The sequence below is a fragment of the Podarcis filfolensis genome, assembly GCF_964270895.1.
Source record: "Podarcis filfolensis genome assembly, chromosome: 6".
Taxonomy (NCBI): Eukaryota; Metazoa; Chordata; class Lepidosauria; order Squamata; family Lacertidae; genus Podarcis; species Podarcis filfolensis.
In genome coordinates this window covers 47,143,904-47,169,640 of record NC_139609.1, presented here as the reverse complement: position 1 = coordinate 47,169,640, position 25,737 = coordinate 47,143,904, and the positions used below count along the sequence as shown (strand labels likewise).

The following is a 25,737-nucleotide window of genomic DNA, read 5'->3' as shown; positions in this document are numbered from 1 at the left end:
CCGTTCCAAAGCCAAGGCGCACTTTCCCATAGAAAGTAATGCAAAATGGATTAATCCATCCCAGACTTTTAAAAACAACCCCTAAAACAGCAACTTAACACGAATTTTACTATTTAACGAGACCATTGATCCATAAATTGAAAGCAATAAATAATGTACTGCAGTCACACAATCAATCAATCAATCAGTAGCTGAACTGGGTTCCACACAGTCACAAAAACAAACAAAAAAGAGCCGCAAAAACGAAAACGCAAAATAAATAGAAAAAAACCAGACAGACCTCAGCTTAACACTCAAAATGGAAGTGTGGCACTCAAAACGGAGCACGTTCAGCTTCCGAAAAAAGTTTGCAAACCGGAACACTTACTTCCAGGTTTGCGGTCTTTGGGTTCCAAGCTGTTTGAGTACCAAGGCGTTTGAGAACCAAGGTACCACTGTATATTGAACTGGATGAACAAAGAGTCTGACCCTGAATATGCAGTACCCATTGCCTACTCACCTATCCTGGTAGGAAATATGTCCTCGTTATTAATTAAGGTCTCGATCCAGTCCATCAGCATGCACATATACTGGGGCGCCGACAGCTTGGTGGGCCTCTTGTAGCGGTAGTCATCCTGCCACCGGTACTCATACTTGAGGCCACCTGACATGATGGGGCAGCTCTTCTCGGTACAGAATTCTGACATGGTCCCATAGATGAGATTTATCCTGTTGAAGAAGTCCACAAGGTGCACCGCGATCCAGTCGTTGATGTTCTCGCCTGGGGGAAGCTGGACCACAGCTTTCAGGTCGAGTCCCGATTTCAGAGAGGCTTGAGCTTTCTTGTGCAGCTCAAAACGCTGGGTCCCCGGCTCAAATTTCTTCCGGGGACGGAAGGTTTTGTCTTTGTTGAAAACTTGCTTAAGGCACAAAGCCATTCTGAGCTGGAACCAGCCAGGGTGATGACAAGGAGGACCAGTCTTTCCAAAGGACAAAAATAAAAATAAAAATAAAAATCAGGATGGTTCCTAAAAGATAAAATGTACACAAAGTATTTAAGTCAGTTGTTTTACAATGTACACCTTGGATACAGTGTTCAAAACTTCCATTGTTCCAGGCACATTTTGCAATAGGGAATTTCATTAATGCAAGCAGTTTTTAAGCTCTGGGCACAGTACTGTGCCTAAGATTTCAGATTAAAACTGCAGAGTGGAAGAAAAGGAGGGCCTTTTCCTGCCTCCCCACTTCCAGCTATTCTCTGAAGTCTGGAGAAGAGACCCACTTAGGGTGGGCAGGTGAAAGACTAGACCATGTGAAAAATGAACATAATATTTTAGCTGAAGTTCATTCATTTTCAGCTTTGTATTCTTGTTATAAAAAGTATGCACCCATAACCTAGGTTTAAGGTGCCATTTAGCTCCTAACATTCATAACTCAGTTTCTAACACTGCCTAGTTAGGTCAGGTCTTCAATTCAGGCAAAAACAACCACCACCAGATGCATTCCGGAATAAATTTGCATCCTCACAAAAATGACCTGTAGCATCTACACCAGGTTTCCGAAACCTTTATGGGCCTCTGGACACATTTGCAAACTGGATTATGGGTATCACACTCCCCCCCCCACACACATTATGGGTATCACTCTCCCTCCCCCACACACAACAGACAAGCCACTCAAAAGAACTATTCTATTTGATACAGCACACTGCTTCTTTCCAGCCTAATTTCAGTGTGTGCTCATGGACTGCACATTGGCAGCCCCTGGTCTACACAATCTCTCAGTGCCCACCATTTTGCCCATCTCTATCTCCCGTTTTCATCACTCTGGAAAAAGGATTGGCAGAAGTGCTCTAGCCTGATGTAAAATCCTTCTAAAGGAATAATAAGGAAGGATGCCATATAGATAACTTGCGGTCAACCAAGGGCATTATTTATTTCATAAATGGTTTCCAATGAGGTATCAATTCACAATACGAATGCACATGCTTTATAACTCCGATGCTTGTTACACGATCAAGCCCCAATGCTATTGGCAACTCAGGCCATCAAGCCAAGCAGGTTGCACAACACCATTCTTAGTGAGACTTTCTGAAACTGTGAAGATTAATAAATAAATAAAAATTCCAGCCATAGAAATGGCAAGGCAAACGACCTACTGATGGGGTCAACATAAATATTGCAGTCCTTCTCATAAAATTCACACTTCTCCTAGATTCTCTGGGTTGTGTTTCTGAACCAAATATTTGCCCTGTCCCAGCCCTTGCCTCACCAGAAACGGAATCCTTACTCTTCAGTGATTTATGCTCCATGATGATTAGAGAATGAAAACTGGAAAATGCTCTTATTATTTCTACGCTATTGCCAAGAAGTTCTTTTAAAGAAGAAAAGAATATCAAAGTGACACCTCAAGGCATATTCTAAAAATACATCTGTCCTTCTGGAGGGAAGCGGGGGGGGGGGCAGTTTCCTCAGCAGCTGTGCCATTTCCAGCCCTAGAAGAAAACATTCCTTTTGCTTTGTCACTGGTGTGGCCGTTCAGTCCACATCTACTGGGAATACAGATGTTTGGCAGTTCACATCGTTTTGTGGCTCTTGTTTCATGATGCTCCTTTTGCAGGATATTTAAAAAGACCCTGGGGCTTCAGCTTCAAGTTCAATGGTGTCCCAGGGGAGAAAGCAAAAAAGTTCTGAGCCATGGGAAGACTCTTAAGCATAAAGGCCAGCAGGCACTGCTTTTGTGCAGCTGCCATTCAGCTGTGAAGAAGCCACTACGCTTAGGCACACCACAGACTCCATGCTCAAAATGATGCAGTACATGCCTAATACTGGCAGCATTGCACAGTCATCTGGGGGAAAGGATCCATCTCTTCTTTAAAAATGAAAAATAAAAAAAATACAGTGGTACCTTGGTTGTCAAATGGCTTGGCTCCCAAACAAATTGGATCCTGAATACCACAAACCCAGAATTGAGTTAGCGAATCAGAAGCCGCATCTTAGTTTTCAAACAGTTCTGGGAGTCGAACAGACTCCCAGAATGGATTACGTTTGACAAGCAAGGTACCACTGTATTTGAGACAAGTATCTAAACACACAGAAGTTGAAACATACGCTCTGTGGGTTGTATCTAACAAAGCATTCCGGAGGTCCGTACTTAACCTGAAACTGTTCTTAACCTGAAGCATCACTTTAGCTAATGGGGCCTCCTGCTGCCGTGCCACCGGAGCAGGATTTCTGTTCTCATCCTGAAGCAAAGTTCTTAACCTGAAGCACTATTTCTGGGTTAGCGGAGTCTGTAACCTGAAGCGTATGTAATCAGAAGCGTATGTAACCTGAGGTACCACTGTACAACAGAACTTCCCCTCCCTTTTCCCTCTTCATGACACCACAGGTCCTCAAAGAAAGTACCACACGGGGCACGGAGGATGGAACTCGCTCCCACCAGAGGCCGTGATGGCCACCAACATGGATGGCTTTAACACAGAATTAGATAAAATCATGGAGGACAAGGCTACTGACTGAACCAGCAAGCTCTTCTTAAATCTGCTTCGGGGGGTCCTCCTCAACCCTCCGGAGCAGATTTGGTGTGTGCAGAGGGCACACGGGGGAAGGAGAGCAATTTCCACTGCTCAATTGGATGCCATTCTGCTCATGCAATTACTTCGTTGAATTCATCCCTATATAAAAGCCACCTTCCTGTAAGATCAAACCCATCTACAACAGACCGAAAAATTATTCCTTGTATCGGGGTTTAACCATTCAACTAGTGTCACACAGTTCTTTATAAAAACAACTACTGGGCTCCATTTTTCGCCAGTGCCTTCAAATGCATTTGAAGGTTTATGGAACACTGTCCATTTGACTAATAAAAGAACATTCCATAATTTCTCCCACCATTCTGGTTTCGGAGGTACCACCACGCAGGACTCCTCTTGTGATCATATGTTGACAACCATGTGCATGCTGTTAATTTTAAGGTAAAGGTAAAGGGACCCCTGACCATTAGGTCCAGTTGTGCCCGACTCTGGGGTTGCGCGCTCATCTCGCTCTATAGGCCGAGGGAGCCGGCGTTTGTCCGCAGACAGCTTCCGAGTCATGTGGCCAGCATGACTAAGCCGCTTCTGGCGAACCAGCGCAGCACACGGAAACGCCGTTTACATTCCCGCCGGAGTGGTCCCTATTTATCTACTTGCACATGACGTGCTTTCGAACTGCTAGGTTGGCAGGAGCTGGGACCGAGCAACGGGAGCTCACCCCATCACGGGGATTCGAACCGCCAACCTTCTGATCGGCAAGTCCTAGGCTCTGTGGTTTAACCCACAGCGCCACCCGCGTACCTAATCTTAATCTTAATCTTCTGTTAATCTTAGGTTTCCCCTTAAAAATAATAACAGAGGCCTGATGCTTTCCTGGCTGCTATCCATAGATCATTTGAAGGGAAAGCCATTTCAGCACGTAGACACTGTTTACGATGTGCGTGTGTTATGTATCTTGTACCTGAGGGATAAGGCTCTCCTCAGGTTCTGTCATTCCGCAGAAGATTTTCATTGTTTTTCAGTAACAAAACTTCAGGTCCTCTTCAGTTCAGGCATTATCTTGTGCACGCAGATCTGCATCCAGCACATCAGCACAGCGGAGAGCTGTCAAGCATCAGCTAAGGCATTTATCTGGGGGAAGCACATGGGCCCCAAACACTTGCTTCCCTGCCGCTGCTTCACGACTGTTCTTCATTCTATGCACATTTCGAACACTATTTTTAGCATTGTTTTGGTGGGGAAATAAGTTCTGCATTCCCACAGTCAGTAAAGTCAGTAAAGACAAAAGTTATCTAGGATACTTTCACAAGCTGCTTTTAAAGAATGCAAAGGTTTCGTAAGCTGTAGTGGTGCTTCGCACACGACACTGTTCTTACATTAAGGGTAGGGAAACTGTGACCTTCCAGATATTTAAGTCCAGAGTCTAAAATTAACTTAACTTGCACTCCTATATGCTACTTCAAAACAGAATGAGGTAGAAAGGGTATCCTGGACACAGTCTACAGCTACTTGAGTCTCTGTCAAAGAGCTGCAAGACAAAATGAGCTTGTCCTCTCAGTCCTGCCTTTTCAGGTTGGCTTCCCAGCCAGCCAAGTGCTGGATGACATTTTGGTCCTGTCATATAACACTATGGCTACCAAACCTGGAATGTTTTGCTTTGGAAGCTGATAATCATGATGCCAGCACCAAATCTTTATACTCCCAAAATCTCCACATTGATTTACTGTTTCCCCCAAAAAAGAAGCAATATCTTTACTCTAAATCCTCAGCTGACTCAAGTTAAGCCTCTACTCCCTCATTAAAATGCCACTAGAGCCTCAAAGTGTATGTTATACACATGCACAGTACAACATATGCTTTCAGAAAGACACAGATTTAATGGAACTTGGACAGAGAAATCCTATACTTAGGTCCTGCTGTGTCCTGCTTCTGAAAGGAATTTGATTGGCCACTGTGGATACAGGATCTGGTCTGATCCAGCAGGCTATTCTTATGCTCTTAGATGTGCCCCTACTATGGTGTGATAATAGCCACTGTATCCAATGTGTTCTCAGTACGAGAGGCGGGAAATACAAAACCAGAAAATACAAAGAAGAAAAATGTAAAAATGACCATGGGATATCTTGTGTTCTGCTAGCACAGTGGGGTTTCTGGCAGATTCTGAAGCCCTTCAAGTGTCTCGGGTCTATATTTGTACCCTAAATGTGTCATTTTGGTGCATTCATTAAGCACTTACTATTATACAATACTAGCCTTTTTTTTTTAAAAAAAAAGTCACTTGGAAATTTCTCCTTTGATCTTTTCTGCAGCTGCCAGATAATGAGAACGTATTTAAGAATAAAAATATATTCTCATGTGGGGTGGACAATGCAGCCAGCTGAACACTTCGAAAACCCCAGCATCTGAAGACTGAATCACACAATTGATTTCCTTCCCACTTTGTAACAATCTCTGCAATCCTTCATGCTGAGGGCCAGAACAGATGCAAGATGTGTGGAGGTGGTTGTTTTCTAAAAGAGAAACTTTAAGGCATCCATTGGAGGCTCTGGTATTGACCAGAACAATGGCTCTGGGAGTGCTTAACCCCTTCTGTGCTTTCAAAGCTGTTTTTAACCCCCACTGGGAAGAAATCCAGTTACATGAACTCAACTTTATTGTTAAAGGTACCAGCGTGGCTTTTGAATCATGAGTTGCTGTGTAAAGAGCCGTTGTCGTCTGTCTTGCTATTCTGTGGTGGGGTTTGAGTGCAACAAATATTGTTCCCTTCCACACTGACTCTCCACCAACTGAGTCAATAGAGTTCAAAGTGAAGATAGCTTGCTCGATTGTGTTCTTTCTTGTTCTGAGACCAGCAACCACAGTAAACAGAGGTACCATGGTTACATATAGCCCATACACTTTAAGGTTCTCTGACTGGGCCTTAGCGCTCCTGTAAATCTTAGAGTTGTGCGCCAGCCCCATACACCACGTATGTCTCCATCCAGGCAGGCAAGAAGCATTATCAGAGCTCAATAACATTTTCCAAGAAGGCATAGGGCTGTGGCCTGAGGAGAGTTCAGAGGGCGAAAGAGAGGCATTTCTCATATGGATACATCTCACATTCCCTAAAATTCCAAGCTGTTACAGTCCACACAAGGTAGCTGAACTCCATTGTCTTTCATGCTGCCCAAATGTGGCCTCCAAGCCGTGTTCGAAATTCACCAGGCGCATTTTGCACCTGGTTATCGGTCACTTGCAACCAAGTGAAGATGCCTGGGTACCAGGCTGGCCCCTGGTGGCTCCACCATCTGGAAGTGTATGCCTGGGGATCCTTGGATCTTGACTGTTTTCGTACACTAGCAACACATCCTGTAGAATTTATCCCCTGTATTTTATCTGCACACCAGAATGAACTTCAGTAACCAAAAAGTTGTATTGAAAAATACGACTTTCAAACCATCTGCCCCCAAAATGGCAACGAGGCATTCCATTCTGGCAACTATAACCCTGGTTTAATAATAATAATAATAATAATAATAATAATAATAATAAATAAATAAATAAATAATTTATTATTTATACCCCGCCCATCTGGCTGGGTTTCCCCAGCCACTCTGGGCGGCTTACAACAAAATATTAAAATATAGTAGTCCATCGTATATTAAAAGCTTCCCTAAACAGGGCTGCCTTCAGATGTCTTCTAAAAATCTGGTAGTTGTTGTTCACTTTGACATCTGGTGGGAGGGCGTTCCACAGGGCGGGCGCCACTACCAAGAAGGCCCACTGCCTGGTTCCCTGTAACTTGGCTTCTCGCAGTGAGGGAACCACCAGAAGGCCCTCGGGGCTGGACCTCCATGTCCGGGTAGAATGATAGGGGTGGAGATGCTTCTTAAAGAGCCATTTGGTGCTTAGCTTATATATCTGAATTTCTAACCCTGCCTCCAACCCAATTTCAGATGAACTGTGCCTTACAGCTGAAGCTAGAAGTGAAACCAGGGCCTTGGCTGTCAAGAGCCATGATCAGAGAGCAGGAAGAGGCAGACTCAGTAGTTGTGTCAGAACTGAGCCTCTGGCTAGCAGGACACTCATCTCCATAGCTGCACTGCAGACGGAGAGCCACAGATGCCTGTGATTCACTTCCCCTTCCTCTCTGAAACCTCCATGCCCAGGGCCGCCTCTCCACGTTAACTGTCCACTTCCCCTGTAATTTCTCAGATGCACACTCTCAATCCCCTTTCTAGTCATCACCGTAACATTCCAAACTCTGCAGAAAGTACAAGTAGATTAACTCTTTGAATGAGTAGCCGTAAGTAAGTTGTTCAGCCTTCAGTGGAGCTTACTTCCTGGTAAATGTGACTAGGAGTGCTGTCTTAGAATGGCAGACCCAGATAAAATTAGGCACGCTCATCACATTTCACTATTCCTCACAGTACTTCAGAACACAGCCAGTCAGACGATTCTTCCATCTAGCTCAGGATTGTCTCAATCAAAGACAGACAACTGCTATATGTTGTTCAACTAGAACACCCATCATCTCTCCTGGGGCTGAAGGAAGTTGTAGAGCAACAACCTCTGGAGGGTACCACATTGCATAACCCTGGTCTGCACAGACTAGCAGTGTCTCTCAAGGGTTTTAGAGAAGGTGTTTTTTGTTGTTGTTTGCTATCTGGAGATTCCAGACAGGGCTGACTCTGGGCTGGATAGTGCCCAATTGTGGGCCTTGTGGCATGGTTCTGTTCTACAGCCAGCCTGTAGGACCTAAAGATCTATCACTTGGCTTCTGTATCACAGAGGTGGACAAACCATGTTGCTCCCAGCAAGTCTGAATTCACAAGGTCAGTAAAGAAGGTTGTCAATCAGTAAAGCTGGACCACTCTGGACCATGCTTTGACAGCCCCCATCTCCTTGACATTGAAACACCAATTGCTTCATTTGCTACCCCAACACGCACAAAAAAGGTGTTACTTGGTATAATAACAATTGATTAATATGAATATGCATTTAAGCAATACCAGATTGTTTCCAACAATTCTAGACATCTAAAAATATAAAATACTGGGGAACTTGAATTCATCTTTGCCATCTGATGAAGCAAGAATAGTGATTAATAGGATGTAATTATATCAGACTACTCATTGTAATGATATACAGAGTTGGTATAGTCAAGGCCCATGCATACCTGTGTGGAATGCATACCGGACATCCATTTTAATCATTAGGATTTGCCTTGTACTTGAACCCCATAGCAGGATGGGAGCAGGCAGCAAAAAACGAGTATACCAATACAGTATGGTGTAAAAACAATCTGAAACCTGTTTGGGGCACTGCAGTTAGTCTGTAGTAAAACAAGTTCAGACATTAAGATTGGGCTACTTTCAGCACAAGCTACTGGGGTAAATGATAGACTGCTATTCTGACAGGCAATTCCCATCTCCTGACCTTATCCTTGACTTTATCAAGTATTTTAATATTTGCATGTAGACTGAAGAAAATGCCCCCAATGCCTATGGCGAGCTGCTGTTGAGAAACTGGCTCTGCTTTCACTTTATCTGCCAGGCAGATAGCAGCACATTGTTCATGGTCACTGCACTGCACATCCATCTCTTTTACAGACATTTGCTGAGGTGTGCACTTTATCTAGTTCACAAGCCTTATGTGCAGCTCTCCTTTCCATAAACATCTGGCTGACATGGGAGCATTAGATGGATTTTTATAGATTCCGGGCAAGCGGATTAAGGGCAGAATTCACGCAGCCATCTTTTATCCTACACCAACTTCCATCTAATTGGACTGAGTAAAGAACTGCTAATACAAGTGAGCTGCAATGGTTTTCTTCTCACGTTAATTCTGTTCCCATGAATAGAGAAAAGGCACATCAAATGATAAAAGCTTATCACTTGGTAACTGCTCCCTTAAGAAGAACAGGCCTTCTGTGTAATCAAGAATGGTAAGGCTAGGAGAAGGTCCATAGCTCAGTGATAAAACATCTGCTTTGCATGCCAAAGGTCCCAGGTTCAATCCCTGGCATCTCCAGGGAAAGTTGGGAAAGACTCTTAGTCTGAAACCCTGGAGAGCTACTGCCAGCCAGTGTCAGCAATACTGAACTAGATAGACCAATGTTCCGACTCAGTATTAGACAGATTTTTAAAATTATAAATATAAAAACAGTTGGAAGCAACAGCACACACACAAAATCAATTCAAATTCAACTGGGATATAGATTTTAGAAGGCTTGTTGGAATATTAATGCCTTTAGCAGTAAAGGTCCAAGGCATGAAAGATTACAGAAGACAAATATCAAGTCCTAAGAGCATAATATCAAATAGAGTTGCTGATCAAATACTGTCCAGTTCCAAAGATCAAATGACATCTGTGGAATACCAAGCTCCAAAAAGTTCTCAGATACTGTATTAACACCAGCTATTTAATACGACTACACATTAACTATTCTGCTATTTAAATATCAATTGTCAATAGCTCTCAAATGTTGAAACTGACTATTCTATACAGAAATAAAATATATTAACGCTGAATATTTAGCAAATCTTCGATATAAATATTGACAAATGAGGATGTAGCAGAGGACTGAGTGATTCCAAGTGTTCCCCCGAATTCTTATTAATTAATTTTGTATACTGCCCTTCACCTGAAGATCACAGGGCAATTCAGAACTATTCATGATGTAAAACTCACTCTCAAGCATTTGCTTTTCAGAGACCACCTTTTCAGCTATCTAAATATTATGGAAAATTCCAGAGTTTGGTCCAAGGAAATGGCTGTAAAAGGAGGTCATTGGCTGGTGTGTGTGTGTGAGAGAGAGAGAGGAGGGAGGGAGAAAAACAGAGACATAGAGAGATTGCAGAGCATAGGCCAGTCTACTTGCCTGACAGGAAGTCTTGAAAAAGGAACTGCAGGAAAATGCAGTTATTCATGGCAAAGAGCAAAGCTGCGAGAGAGCCCCACAGCAAATGGAGAGAGAGTGTTGAAAACACCTTTGTCGTGGCCTTCATGTTTGGATTTGGTTCCCAGATGGTTCTGACACTGGAACTAATGCGGAGCTGTTCACAATCAGCTGTCCTGGGAAAACTTGGTTTCATGTGTGCTTTCCCTAACAAGCAAATAGCAGCTTTGGGTTATCAGCAGGAAAATGATAAGGGGGTGGCGGCACTGAAGTCCCCCCCCCCAGTGTAACAGTTCTAAGACAGTTGGATGGTGTCTTGTACACTTCCTTCCGCCAAGCTGATGTCAAAAGTATTGCTCTGCTTTCCAATGGACCACATCAGTAAGGCTGGGGGGGGAGGTCTTCTCATCCAGGCAGCCCATGACCTCCATGCACACTGCCCAGGCTTGCACCTTAAATAGGTCACTTCGGTGCTAGTAACTCAGCAAAAACAACACAGGAGGCAGCAGTTGTGAGTTACTGGCCTTTGCAGCTACAGCAGGTGCTGTGATTCTCCAGAGGGTTGACTTGAGCCCCAAAGCTGCACTCCATTTTTTCTGAAAACAGACAGATGCCACAGCAGGCTCTGATTCCCCAATAGTAAGAAATTCTGCGCATGACCAGAGGCACTGTTATGGTAGGTCTTAGCCACAGTATACAAAAAAGATTCAGGGATTGAGCCCTGGCATAAAGGAGCAATAAGTCAGTGAAAGGTAGAAGAACCTTTGCTAGGATAGATTTTTGCCACCTTCACCAGCCTCACAATTATGGGGACCAGGGAAGAGGTGAACAAAAGCACGCACAACACATCTCCCCTCCCAGGTGTGGCCTACCTTTGCTTTGCCCAACCTGATGCCCTCAAAATGTTGTTGGACTACACCTGCCACCCCTGATTATTGACCACGCTGACTGGGGCTGATGGGAACTGTAGTGTGAAACATCTGGTTGGACCAGGTTAGGGAAGACCGTTTGAAGTGTCTGCTGCAACACTTCAGCAAATTCACGACATCCCTGAAGCCTGAACTGGCAGTGTTACAGGGGCCACATAATACCCACTCTGAATTTGTAAGAACTTGATATTTCAGTGGGGCAGCAGCAACACTATTCATATCAGCCAGGTGTCTTTGCTGAATTCTTTCTGGCTGCTGTTAAAAACATTTTTGTTTAGACAAGCCTACCAGCTGTTTAGAAAATAACTTTCTTATTGTTAACTTTTCTAAAGTCTTAAATTATTGCAGTTACTTTTCCTTAGTGATAATTTTATTATATTAACTTTATTAGTTTTGTTTTGAAATCAAGCAGTGTACAGATAACTTGCAACTTGCACACATTAAACTTGTGTGCGTTCACCTTCATGCCCTTGGATAAATATATGGTGACAAAAAGAGGACAGACATTGGGGGGGGGGCGCTTTGGCAATCCCACCCACCTAATGTATTTTGACTATGCACGATTTTGGCTTTATGCGCTATCTCTGGAACGTAACCCTGACATAAGTTGAGAGTTGCCTGCATAAATTCCATGAAATAAAATAATTAAAAGAAAACCTTGAGAATAGTGACTGGCGATTAGGAAATTATGAATTCAGGGGGCACACTGTCACAGCGTGCCATCTCAGCCAGCCTGTTCTCTGCCTCAAACACAGAGGCACCAGTTCTCAATCCGCACAATTACGCGCTGATTCAGCCCGTCTACCTACCAGGATGGTCGGGCACTGCGCTCTCCCGTTTCCTTGGTGCCGTTGCCAAGCGGCAACTGGCAGGCCTCCAGCGCCAACAAGCGCCCCCCCCAGCCCCCCCCCGCCCGGAATAGCGCTGACAAACTCGCTCCTGCATGTTTTCTGCTCCAGAAAACCGCTCTGCTCCCATTTGTTTCTCTCGCCAGCAACCAGCTCTTCCGGCAGCCGCGCGCCTCTCTTGCAAATATTTGCAAACGCCTTCTCGAGCCATTTCCCCCACTCACCGAGGTTGAAAAGTTCAGAAACTCCAGGGCTGCGAAAGGTTCCAAGAGAGAGGCTTGGCCTGGAGCTTTGCCACGTTCCGATCAAACTTCTTTGTGAAACGGGGCAGAGGGGGAGGGAGAGTACTCACCGCCTCCTGCGCAAGCCGAGCCGAATAAAAGTTGCTCCCTCTGGAGCCAAGGAGAAGGATCCCTGCCGCCCTCCTTAAAAGTGCCCGCGGCTTACCAAGAGCGCTGCAGTGAAGGATCCCACGCAAGGAACCTTGGCTGGAGGAGTTTTCATTAAAGAAACTTCGGGGCTTTTTCTCTCTCCGCGTTAGTGATGTCACATCCTGACGGTGTCCATAGAAGAGTACAGCTGTCTTTGCAAGCAGCAGCGTGCCAACCCTTTCTTTCAGCCTCCCGGGCTACGCCTCCCTAACTCGCTCCGGGAGTGGGGGCTGCTACTCGATCTCCTTCTCTCTGAGTGCAATCAAAACTTTTTCTTTTTCTTTCTTTTTGCTTTTCTCCATTTTCTCTCCCCCTTATCCTTTCTTTTTCTTTCTCCTTTTTTTCTTCTTTCTCCCCGCCCCCCTTCTTGGCTCCCGATTAAACGGGAGTTTTAGGTCCCATGAAAATTCCCCGTAGCCAAAGATTGGGGGTGGGGGGACGCCGCAGCGTAATTCAGATTTCTGCCCTGACTCCTCCTGCTCTTCACAAGTGCCAGCCCAAGAGAATGAATTTAGCCTTCCCTGGACACTCGAGAAATAGCCAGTGTTATCTGGCAGCCAAAGAAAGCAAATAAATGACCCCAGTCCAAGTTTTCCTGCCATCTCAGGAGACAAGAGCATTCCTTGCAAGGCGGGGTTGGGGGAGAGAATCATGTGGAGGAGTTGGCAAAAGGCATGTGCTGAGCTCACTGGCTGTGTAGGCATTTAAAATGCAGCTAAGTCACTCTTTTCTCAGTTTGAACTACAGCTGGTTTTGGAGGAAATGCAGTATTTCGTAAGATGCAACAGAAGAGATATGAATTACAGCTAACAGTGTGTGTACACCACTTCTCAAAGGAGTAGCAGGAGCGTACTGGATTCAGAGTCCATGGGACTTTGGACACAGCCACCGATAACAGAGTGAAGGATTGAGGATATGCACGAATTTGTCACATATAAAAGTGACTTTGATTCTCCCTTGTGATGCTTCTGTGCATGCTCATATAGTTTAAATATAGAAAAGTGTTTCTGTGTACAGTAGTCAGACAACTGGCATTCTGAAGTAGGCCACCTCTAACCATGGAGGAAGAGCACAGCCATCATGTCTAGTAGCCACAGATAGCCTTATCCATGAATTTGTCTAATCCTCTTTTAAAGGCATCTAAGTTGGCGGCCATCACTGGAAGCAAGTTCCACAGTTTAAGTCTGCTCTGTGTGAAGAAGGTAAAGGTAAATGACCCCTGGACAGCTAAGTCCAGTCAAAGGTGACTATGGGGTTGTGGCACTCATCTTGCTTTCAGGCTGAGGAAGCCGGCGTTTGTCCACAGACAGCTTTCCAGGTCATGTGGCCAACATGACTAAACTGCTTCTGGCGCAACAGAACACCATGATGGAAGCCAGAGTGCATGGAAACGCTGTTTACCTTTCGCCGCAACTGTACCTATTTATTTACTTGCATTGGTGTGCTTTCGAACTGCTAGGTTGGCAGGAGCAGGGACCGAGCAATGGGAGCTCACCCGTCGCAGGATCCAAACTGCCGACCTTCTGATCAGCAAGCCCAAGAGGCTCAGTGGTTTTTCAGTCCTGAATGCTGCAACATTCCGTTTCATTGGATGTCCACGGAGTCTAGTGTAATGAGAGGGGGAAAATGTTTCCCACCCACTTTATCGACACTGCATAATCTTATACACTTCTATCATGTCTCCAGTTGCTTGCTTTTAATTTAAAATTTAATTTAATTTAAAAAGTGCCAAATGCTGCAACCAACAATGCTTTGTTGGACTATATTGTTGTTGGACTACAACTCCCATCATCCCATTGGTCATGTTGGCTGGCGCTGGAAGGATCCCCTCTGAATCCCAGAGGGATTCAGGTTCCCCATCCCTGGGCGACACAGAGCGTCGGCTGCTCCTCACTTCAGATGGGAGTGAATCCTAGTTTGTCTTGGAAGTGTCAAAGACTGAAGCTGGGGCCTTCTGCATCCAAAACAGGTGTCCTACAACTCTGCTACAGCCCTTTCCTTCATATGGAACAAAAAGTCCAAAAATCAAATGCACTTTCTACACAAAATGAGGTTGTGTATGTATGTGTGAAAATAAGACACACCAGAGACTTGCAACTAGTGTTCCTCTAAAAACAACCTTTGAGCTATCTTTCATTAGGTGTGTTCAGCTTGAAAGGACTGTGGCACCAGGGACTTGTATGTGTGAATGAGGATGGAGCTGGTCCACCCCTCTTTATCATAACGCATGCCACAACCCATGCCATGTATGGAGTGATCACACTGCAGCACACATTGTGTTGTAGAACGTGCTACCAGAAAGCAAAGGAAAGAGCCTTGCGGTCACTCCCAGGCATTCTACTCATTGAGCATTTATCCTGAAGAGTTTACACAAAGTTTATAGGGAGGTTACACAGTGTTAGCTGTTTGCTGAGCATTCATTCTGAATTGTTATATTATTTGTTTGCAGAGAGGTGATATGGCATTGGACTGGGCAATTGTTATCTCCTAATTTCCAAGGCCTTTCTCCGTCACTTTCCTTACTGTCAAAAGTCTGGTTTTGTTTTGCTTTTGTTGTTTGGAAGTTTTATTGTGCAAGAGCTCCAAGTCCACTTTAACTGCGCAACCTGAATTTACAAGGATGTAACTGGATCCCACTTACGAAAGAGCGGCAGCCTGGAAGCATCTTTAGCCAAGCAACACCTGTGTGCCTTTCAGTGCCAAACTACAAATTCCTTGACTTAAACTACTCCCAAATGCGTTCACCGCCTACCCCTATAAAAAATCAGCTGCATCAGGACAGGGAATGATGGAGGATTTAGACTGGGGTTCCCATGCAGAGGAAAGGAAAGCCCAATCCTTGTCTCCATACCCGAGCCTTGTACCAAATCCCCACCCATCAGGAGTTCCAATCCCAGAACTCCAATGAAATGTGTGGTCTGACCCTAAGCATGCCTGATTCTGCTCTGAGCCATCAGGACTGCAGAGAGAGCGTAGCCCTCATTTCTGCCATAGGGTTTCTCTACACACTTAGGTATTGTGGATTACAAGTGGGACCTGCAACAAAACGTTGCTGTGTGGGGTGCTCCTGTTCTTGTTTCCAGCCATCCAGTCATGCCCTCGTCCAGGACACTCCATTCCACTCCCCCTCAACAGAGCACGCTCAGTCCTCATCTTCATACCTAACTTGTTTCGTCTTTTGAGTCCATTAGGAGATGCAAATCAGGCGATTGAAAGCAGCCAGTCAACTCATGCACTGGCCAAGGTCCCTAGGAGCTCAGAAGAGCCCAGCGCTGACTTGACCCAATCATATTTCCACCCAAACATTGGGCCCCAGGCTGGCCATTTTAGTGGGAGGTGGGCTTTACTTTGCATTCTTACTAAGTCTTTTGGTAGTGGTTTCCCCAAGGAAATGGCCTTGGAGTCTTCCTTTTTATTTTTTATTTTTATTGCCTGCTTTTTCTTGCCAAAGGCAACTCAAAGCAACCTAGCTTACCCCAGAAATTTCCCCGCAGCTCATTTGCGTTTGTAGCAAAAATGAGATCAGGAGGCGCAATTGGATGTACAGATAAATCTAATCAACAGAAATATGGCTCTGCCCCTCCCCCGGCCGAATGAATTCTTTTTTCTTGTTTGTATCCTTAGTTTGACTTTATCTCCAGTGCAGTCAGGCAGAAACAACAGCCATATTCGTAACATGCTGTTTATTTGTATCAGAACTCAATGTCCTGTCTGAACCCAACACCCCAATGTTTGGCCTGAAAACACTGCAAAGGGTACAAAAGCAGTCTTGCTTTGTGACTAGCTTGAAAGGAAGCCTGATAAGATTTTGATATTTCTTTGAAAATCATGTGCTTTGAAAAATCACAAGGGACACATGGTGAGGAAGAGTGACTTGGATCCGGTGTTTACAGGAAGAATGCCCTTGATACTGAAAAGGATACTGGGAACCACAACCAAAAGTGCAAATAAATCTGAAACCTCTACTAACAATAATTTTGGAGAGACAATCAGGATTCAGGAGTTGTCATCTGGCTGGCAACAGGAGAAATAAGTATGCTTGAATTCTTGCATGGCAGCCTTCAGATATTTGAAGACAGCTATCACATCTCCCCTTAAACCTTCCTTCTCCAAGCTAAACATATCCAGCTTTTTCAGTTGGTCCTCAGGATTCAGTTCCCAGACTCCACCCTCCTCTAAATCCTCTCTAGTTTGTCCAAACCTTTCTTAAAATGTGGCTTCCACAACCAAACACACTACTCCAGCACAGATCAGGTGGACAGGTTACATTTGTACACATTTAACATAGCTAAACATGCAATAGTCAAGAAGAGAGAACTGCCACAATCTGGAGCAATCCTATGCATATTTGCTAGAAATAAAGTCCCACTGATAAAGCTGCAATAAGTCCCATGAAAACACAACGCTGCTGACTTCAGAGTAAACATGCACAGGATCACTTCCTGCATGATACTTTTTCTGCATGGGAAATCCCGTCAAGTGTTCCTCTTGGAGAATCTTTGTGCAAAATGTGCACTCTGACAGACATGAAAATTACATGGATATCTCCTGCTCTGCAGTTTCCAAACCCTTGTACTGCAGTAAAATAATGATGATGATGATGATGATGATGATGATGATGCCCCCATTCCCCATGGTGCATACAAGTTTTGTGCAAGGCTTTTCCTACAATCATGTAGCAAAAAAATACATCCTCTACAAAGAGAACCTGAAGCAACAAAAGCAGAGGAAAATCCCACTGGCTTAAGGCAGTCGGTGAATGAAAACAAAGAGGAAAGATCTGGTTTCATATCTCCCTGCCCTCTCGCTCTAGTCAGAGGCCCCATGTACCTGTAGTGAGTTTGCCATCCCACCCCCACCCCAGTTGGTGCCAAATCTGTACAGAGGCAAAGAAGGTGTATTTTCTCACTAGCCGCCTCTCCGGTGCAAAGTGGGCAAGGCAGAACACTCTTATAAGTTTTCCCCATTACAACCAAACTGAACAGTGACAAACATTTCCTCTTAGGCCGACGTGAAGCAGATAAACAACCAAGCAGTACAAAAAGGACAAAAAAACTACAAACCTACCAGTGAAAAGATCCCCCACACTTTCCTTTGCATTCCAGTACAGCACAGGGCTGACTCCTGATCTGCAGATCAAGCAATTTGAGAGGCAGGAGGAGGAAGAAACCTAGAGGAAGGTTGAGTATTCTTCACTTCCTTTAGGCACTGGTGAGCTTGTGGGGGAAGGGACGTGGACAGTCCCACTTGGCTCATCTGCTGTTCTGCACTGTGCTAACATGCTGTTCCCACCTCCAAGAGGTCTCTTCTCCGGCGAGATCTTCAGCTTGATGCCCACCAGCAGAGCTTACAAAGACAATTTGTACTATCTGAGCATTTATTCTGAATCCTCCTTGGAACTAAAAAACTAATGTGTCACTGTGTTTTATATTTACTTAGTTACTTTGCCGTATTTGCAGATCTCCAGATAGCAAAGTCATCTGGATGACTTACAATGGCAAGTAGCACAATAAAATTCAGCAGAGAGTAAAGTCAACAAAGCAGCAACAAAGTATCTCTGAAAGACCAAGACTCAAATAGTTTTAAAGGTTAAAGACCCAATCCATGGGTAGGCAAACTAAGGCCCAGGGGCCGGATCCAGCCCAATCACCTTCTAAATCCAGCCCGCAAACGGTCCAGGAATCAGTGTGTTTTTACATGAGTAGAATGTGTCCTTTTATTTAAAATGCATCTCTGGGTTATTTGTGGGGCCTGCCTGGTGTTTTTACATGAGTAGATGTGTGCTTTTATTTGTGGGGCATAGGAATTGGTTCATTTCCCGCAAAAAATATAGTCAAGCCCCCCACAAAGTCTGAGGGACAGTGGACTGGCCCTCTGCTGAAAAAGTTTACTGCCCCCTGGCCCAGTCTTCTTTGAAGGTGTGATGGGGCCATAGGATTTTGTGTATCTGTCTTCACCATTAGAGGAGGAACTCTGCTCTTCCTGGCTTTTCTCCCATTCCCTTAGCATGTCCCTGGAATGTGGGAGGAGAGTATGCTGGTCCCGGACCTTACCATATTGATTATCCTTCCCATTGGGACCAATGGGAATGAAAATCCTTTTTGACAACAAAACAAAACAAAAACAAAACCGGGGGGGGGGGGTTCATCTTGCTGGCACAAGCATGACACATCTTTGGATTTGGTGGTTTCTCTGCCACAACCATTCCTCCCTCCCATCCAATCCCACAGGATTTCTCTGCAAACCTTTAAAAGGTCTTCACCAGGCACTGGAAAGAGTACAAAGTGGGTGCCATGTGAACATCTCCAGAGAGTGTGTTCAATCCAATGTGCCCCACTTGGCCAGGACACTGAGAGAAGATCTTCTGGCTTCACAGTGAAATGAACACATGTTCGATATCAGCACAGAACACTGAAATGGTGTATCTACATAAGACTGATCCGATATGCAGAAGCCTGTTTTCCTATGGGTGGGCAGACGTCTAGCTGCTCATTCTCCAGAATCAGAACTTGCTGCCCCTACCATATGTCTGGATGCGCCTGCCGAAGGACCTCCAAGAGTAGACTACTGATCTGTCTGTCCCCCCACCTCCAGACAGCTGATGCAATACGGACAATCTGCCCAGGAGACTCCTGGAAAACATCCTGCATATTATACAAGCAGCTGAAAGCAAGAATTGGAAAGCGACTGAATCACATTGCCAAGATTGAGCAAACTGAGAGAAGTATTACTCATAGGTTCCTGTAACATTGTGCATATGGGGGAAACGACAAAGGACAATGATAAGTCACAAAGGACACCTGTGAGCAAAGTCCATCAGGTTCACCTGCTTTCCAGAGAATATACTTTGCTCTGAAGCAGGACTGGTCTATCTGTTTCCATTCTTCTGGATGTGCAGGCATGCGGTGCATCAGCATGACTTACAGATTTTAGGACTGACTACTGCAGGGGCAGGGAACTTTTACCCCCCACTAGGGTGAATGTCAGTGGGGCAGAGGTGAGTAAACTTCCATCCAACTTCCCTCCTCCTTTCTCCTTTCCAGCTCTCTAATTCCTTCCCTAGGCTCCTTTCCCACCTGCTTGGGTTCTAGATCCCTGCTTACCTCCCATTGGGAATCCCACTGAGGAAAGAGAACAAGACTTTTAATTTCAGGGCCGTGGATTCAATAATAATAATAATAATAATAATAATAATAATAATAATAATAATAATTTATTTGTACCCCACCCATCTGGCTGGGCTTCCCCAGCCACTGGGCGGCTTCCAAAAAAAATATTAAAATACTCTAATACATCAAACATTAAAAGCTTCCCTAAACAGGGTTGCCTTCAGATGTCTTCTAAAAGTCTGGTAGTAGTTGTTCTCTTTGACATCTGGTGGGAGGGCATTCCACAGGGCGGGCGCCACTACCGAGAAGGCCCTCTGCCTGGTTCCCCGTAACTTGGCTTCTCGCAGTGAGGGAACCACCAGAAGGCCCTCGGTGCTGGACCTCAAGCCCCACACTGGGTGAAATATTGCTGCATTTCAGGGGCTGGACTAGATGACCCCCATGGTCCCTTCCAACTCTACAATGCAATGATTCAAAAGCAGGGAACCAAGTGGGGATTTTGTCATATAAAGGAGAAAACTACTGCTTCCCAAGGATGTTCAGCAATGGAAAGCAGCCCATCCGGGTACCAGGGCTCCATTGTAACATGTAGTCTTGTACGAGGCAAGATTTTCTTAGGTGCAAATCAGGGATGTCTCAGGAAATGGGCACTCTATGCAGGGCTGCCCTTGGGCCTGGTTCAGAAGCTTCAGCTGAGGCAGAATGTGGAGGCCAGGCAATGATGGGGCCTTGGGGCCAATAACATGTGGTGCCATTGTTAAAACATCTGCACTGGCTGCCCATCTGCTACCCAGCCAGGTTCAAGGTCCTTGTGTTAATTTACAAAGCCCTGAACAATGAAATCTAGGGTATTTAGGGATCTCCTAAATGCTTATATTCCAACTCAGTCACTGAGATCATCTGCACAAGTAACGTTGCTTAACCCCCCAAGCTGGTGAGGCTCATCTGACAGCAACAAGAAACCAAGCCTTTAGTGTCACCCACCCAGTCCTGTGTAATGCTCTGCCAACAGAAATTCAGCAGATGCCTTCTGTTTCAACCTTCAAATACCTGCTGAAAACTTTGCTATGCTGCCAGGCTTATGTAGGTAATTAAGAAAACATCCTTCCATAATGCTCTCCAATTTTGAATGCTTACTTTTTTTTTTAATTGAAACCATAATGGACCCTGTTTAGCTTTGCAAGCGTGCTAGCAGTTTTATTGTGGCATCACTGGTATATAGACAGTGTTTTAAACTGCTTTGATATTGTTTATGATATAATGGTACACACACACACCCTAATTTTTGGGTAGCCTTGTTCTACTTCCTAACTGACAGACACTCAATTACCCAAGTTTGTTATTACAAGTTAATCTGCCATCAATAAACAACAAGAATAAAAGTGGCACCAACCAGAACAGTAACTGGGTGAAAGCCAACACACAGTTGATTAGCAGACTTTGAAGCTGCTATTAATAGATCTCTACAGGATATACCCAATATGCAAAGTTTTAGGGGAAGTCAAGTAGAATCAACAATGCATAGATTGTCTGTTAGCAAAGTTCGGCAGAAAAAATGTGTGAGAAAAAGTTCCAGACTTCCAACTGTTTGAATAAGATCTTGGGAAGAAGAATGAGTTTCTAAAGGTTTAGGAAGTAATTAATAACTTAGGACACAAATACTTATCAAACATTTCCTCTCCATTTTTAATAAAATCTAATAGCAAACAATGTTCAACTCTAGGTTGGTCACCTTTAAGCTTTTGTCCAGGAAGCTTATTTAGCATAATTTCAATGATGCATAAATACCTGGTTACTAGTTAAAAGAAAATCAGTTAAAAGTTCTAGAAGGAAATGGCAGATGGATGTAATATATGATCTTAAGGTTAATCATGCCAGATAAATGAGATCAAGTTTTGAGACTAGTGTCAGAGGGAAGCACAGCTGGATATTTTCAAACCCCCAAACTGAGTTTCATTAGAATATTTGATGCAATACCACAACGGAAATAACGTTTCTTACATTATTCTTATTCGTCATGTATATAGTACATTCAGTGAGCATGGTGCTCTACTGAGGTGACATGATGCCCTCAAGGTGTTTTGGACTACATATCCCATAATCCATGTTGGCGGAGGCTGAGAGGAGCAGTAGTCCAGAACACAGGGAGGGCACCATGTTGCCTGCCCCTGCTCTATCAAGTACAAGAGGCCTGGTCCCTGCCCAGAGGAGCTTTCAGTCTGAAATTCAACACATGTAAAACAATAAAGGAAGGGGGTGGCAGAGGTAAACAGGGAAAACAACATGCAATTAAATTTCAGTTGTGTGTGCTTAGCCTTAATTACAGGTCTAGCTGCAGAAGGGAATGGAAACAAAGACGTTTCGTCAAGGGCTTCATAGAAAAAGTGGGTTTTGAAGGAAGGAAGACAGCTGGCATCTCAAATGTGTTCCAGGAGACAGTACCAAGCCTACAGGGCAGCGAAGGGAAAAAGGCAAAACCTCCTGAGGTCCTCAGTATTGATGTTCATTTTTTCTTATTTCAGTGATCAGTCCATGAAAGCAAAAGTATCCAAAAGTTGAAAGAAGGAAGCAGCAGTAGTGGGGGGATGAAAAGTAATGAACACACCAAGGACATTATGCTGTATGAACTGCTTGACCTCGTGATCTAAGGAGCATCTTCCATTTCTACAATCACTCCAGCTGCAGTTCCAAGCCTCTGATCCAATTTCAATTTTGCCTTATTGAAGGCAGGTGAAAATTCTAAATAGTAATTCAAACAGGGCCATAACCATTTGCTGAATATCATTATTAATATTCAGTGCTTTTTTTCTTAAAAAATGTTTATGGGTACTCTCATTTTCCTACTCATATTGAAATACTGCCCCTCAATGAGGCCAAACTTAGATTCACAAAATGTTTAGGGGTATGCATCCCCCCCCCCAGAAAAAAAGCACTGTTACTATTTAAACCTTACTGGAAACACTTTCCTTCACTGAGCTGCTACAATCCTAAGCATACTTGCTAGAAGGTCTGTCCCAAAGAACTCAGAAGCCCCTTTCCAAGAAAACCATAAATAAGATTGAGCTGTGGTTGCATTTCTCTTCCCCAAAGCTAGTTGCCTTTGTGGCTCCTGTGGCTGATCCAGTCCCAACCCCTCCTCCTTCCTCCTCCTCCTGTGTCACTCTGTCATTTCCTGGAAGGGAAAAATATATATGTGCTTATTCATTTCCTAAGGGCATATCTTGTGCAATTGTGCAATTGAAGATCTATTTTATGAGAGGTGGCTGGAAGCGTCAGGTCTAAGCAAAACCAAACTGGTCACAGAGGGAATAAAACTGCATTCTAAAAATAAAGATTAATACCAGGGCTCCCCCCTCCCCCAGCTAGAACTCAATCCTGGCCCCTCTCAGGTGGTGCCATTGCCATTCCAAGAGAACGAGGGAGGTGTTCATGGTATGCTCCAGACGTTTATAGAAGAATAGCACTGATTAATACTATGCACAGAGATGGGTTATTCAAATTATATGAAAAAGAGAAAGATTACACAAATTATCAGGGCTAAATTTACACTGGAGCCCAGAATCAGCTTTCAGTACCATGGTATGCCATGGAACTAGAAAAATCACAAATATGAAAAGTGCCTCAAATCTTGTGGCCCTTCTAGATTTGCACTTTTATGGCTGTAAAAGAAAAGGGTCACTTCATCACTGATTTATTCCATCATTTAAGTACACGCACCAGGAAAGTCATGGTGAACTTCACTGATTTTTAGCCAATGGCAGCCTAGATTTATCATTATTCTTTTGATTTCCAAGGTTCAGGCTGTGTCATTGTTTATATAGCTAAAACAGTAGCACCCCCACACAAGAGGGAGATATCAACAGACTTCTGAAGACCCAAGGCTGAAAGAAGTACCCCCCCAAAAAAACTAAAACACCTTTGGTGGGAAAAATCCTAAGAGGGAGGCCCCAAAACAGCCCAAGGTAGACTGAGCATGCCAAGTGATCATGGAACGCTGACCAACTTTTGAGGTAGGTGGAATACGAGAATGGAATGGCACTGATGCCATCATCATCATCATCATCATCATCATCATCATCATTATTATTAAAATTTGTATACAAAATAAAAACAGTAAATACATAACAACAACAAAACTGTATGAATGTTCTGCCATACGATATATATACACTTTTTTAAAACCCTCTGCACATAGCAAAGTAAATGTCAAAGTAAAAGCTTCTTGCTAATTATGCTATGGGGGGTGTTCCTGTGCAGGGAAATTTTTGTATGGCAGAGCATTCCATTGTGTAAGCCTTCACCTACAGTCTGAAGTGGTACTGTACAACCCAGAAACAGATCTGCAACCTCATCAAGAAGTAGGCCTGGTGAAGCTTCACTTTTGCTATTCAGCAGAATGGGCTTTCCTGTTTAAAGAGGAAAGGGGGTGTTTTCCTATAGCGTGTGAAAACAAGGAGGATTTGTAATCAATTGTTGCTCTTTTAAACTAACAAACTTTTCACCTCCCTGTTTCAAGAAAATGAATTATCAGACTGGATTAGAAAAATGTAGAATCACATAAGGATTTTTACCCACTTCAATATCCAGATGGTGGGAAGTTGGGGATTGGGGGGGGGGAGCTTTTAACAAGTAACTCTTAAAATGGTACAAAATTAAGCTCATCTGCTTTTTATGGCTCCAAAATTAGATTCATGTTGCCTTTTGAGAAAAATCAAAGCCAGCAAACCTCTTCATCAGGCAGCATTTTCTTTCAGATCTGGCATTAGTCAAGTTTTGCTTCATTCATTTCCATTCAAATGATTTTTTTTCCTTCAGGGAGAAGAAGGAATACATCATCTCTTCAGTTTTAATACAGTCAGCTGAGCTAAGAATTTCTGACCAGAAATGCTGATGGCACAAGGACAGTCCTAGGGATATTTATTAACACACTCCCCATGAAATAGATGTGAGCATTAAGACAGAGCAAAAGCAATTTATTTCTATAGAATTTCCAGGTCATCTTTTTGCCACACGGCACCCTTGGCAGCTTAAAGATGATAAAGATAAACACCACACATCATACATTATTAAGCATTAAGATTCACTTGCTTTCACCTTAAATGACAAAAAGCTTAGATACTTTGGGTACAGCTCCTGCTAGCCACACTCACTCAACCTAGTGACAAAATAATGAAGGTCGTTGGACAAATGTGGTCAGCACACCACAAATCAAAGTCTGGCATTGCCCAATATCCAACCAACCTTCTCAGATTTATTTAACTTGCATGCCACTTTATATTTCCACAGAAATCTCTAAGCAGTTTACACACTCCTACAAAAACGGTTTGAAACATGAGCCAATAGAGTTTCATGTATTAGGACAGGCATCCCCAAACTCGGGCCTCCAGATGTTTTGGGATTACAATTCCCATAATCCCTGACCACTGGTCCTGTTAGCTAGGGATGATGGGAGTTGTAGTCCCAAAACATCTGGAGGGCCGAGTTTGGGGGTGCCTGTATTAGGGCAAATGCGGACTGCCCCACCAACTACAGTTGGCCTTCACTCTGCCTATCATTGGCTGTGGCGCAATCTACTGTTGATCTCCCTGGTTTCTGCCCAACCCGTCCCAGTGGGCACTAGGCAGCACTGCATATGACTTGTTTTGGTTTGGCTAAGAACAAGGTGAGTGCCTGAGTCATTATCACATCTTAACTTTTCTGCATCTCATTTCCCTCTGACCTCACCGTTTACAACTGCCTCTTTCTGGCCCAACCAAATCCCCCCCTCAAAAAAAAAAACCCTGCTTCTATATACATGCAACTCAGGATAATGCTTCATGCATCTGATGGACTGCAGTATGCAAAAGCTTATTCCATTATCAACCTGTAGGTCAGTGCCACAAAACTCTTTTTCCTGAAAAAGATCTGCCTGACTACCTGTCTGGAAAGAGTGACTTGTGTTTAGCTCATATATTCAAACACAGAGCAAGATGGGATGGTCATTATGCTATAAAGGTCTTCATTGCCTTGTCATGTTTCTTAGGAAG

At 44.0% G+C, this 25,737-nt stretch overlaps 1 protein-coding gene and 1 long non-coding RNA gene across 2 annotated transcripts in view; one reads left to right on the top strand and one right to left on the bottom strand.

Annotated features, from left to right (window-relative positions):
• The window catches only part of MOB3C (MOB kinase activator 3C), a 35,519-nt gene extending 22,378 nt beyond the window's left edge, over positions 1–13,141 (bottom strand). Inside the window, exons 1-2 of the mRNA XM_083619647.1 lie at positions 12,619–13,141; positions 500–1,007 (exon numbers count right to left, since the gene is read on the bottom strand). Of these exons, the coding sequence (XP_083475773.1) occupies positions 500–917 (418 nt within the window). The 5' untranslated portion in view covers positions 918–1,007; positions 12,619–13,141. The remainder of the gene's footprint in view (positions 1–499; positions 1,008–12,618) is intronic.
• Positions 13,142–21,392: 8,251 nt separating this feature from the next.
• LOC310765107 lies at positions 21,393–25,482 on the top strand. Its single transcript, XR_014549449.1, has 3 exons — positions 21,393–22,437; positions 23,506–23,721; positions 24,527–25,482. It is a non-coding gene; the product is annotated as an uncharacterized lncRNA (long non-coding RNA).
• The last annotated feature ends 255 nt before the right edge of the window (positions 25,483–25,737 follow it).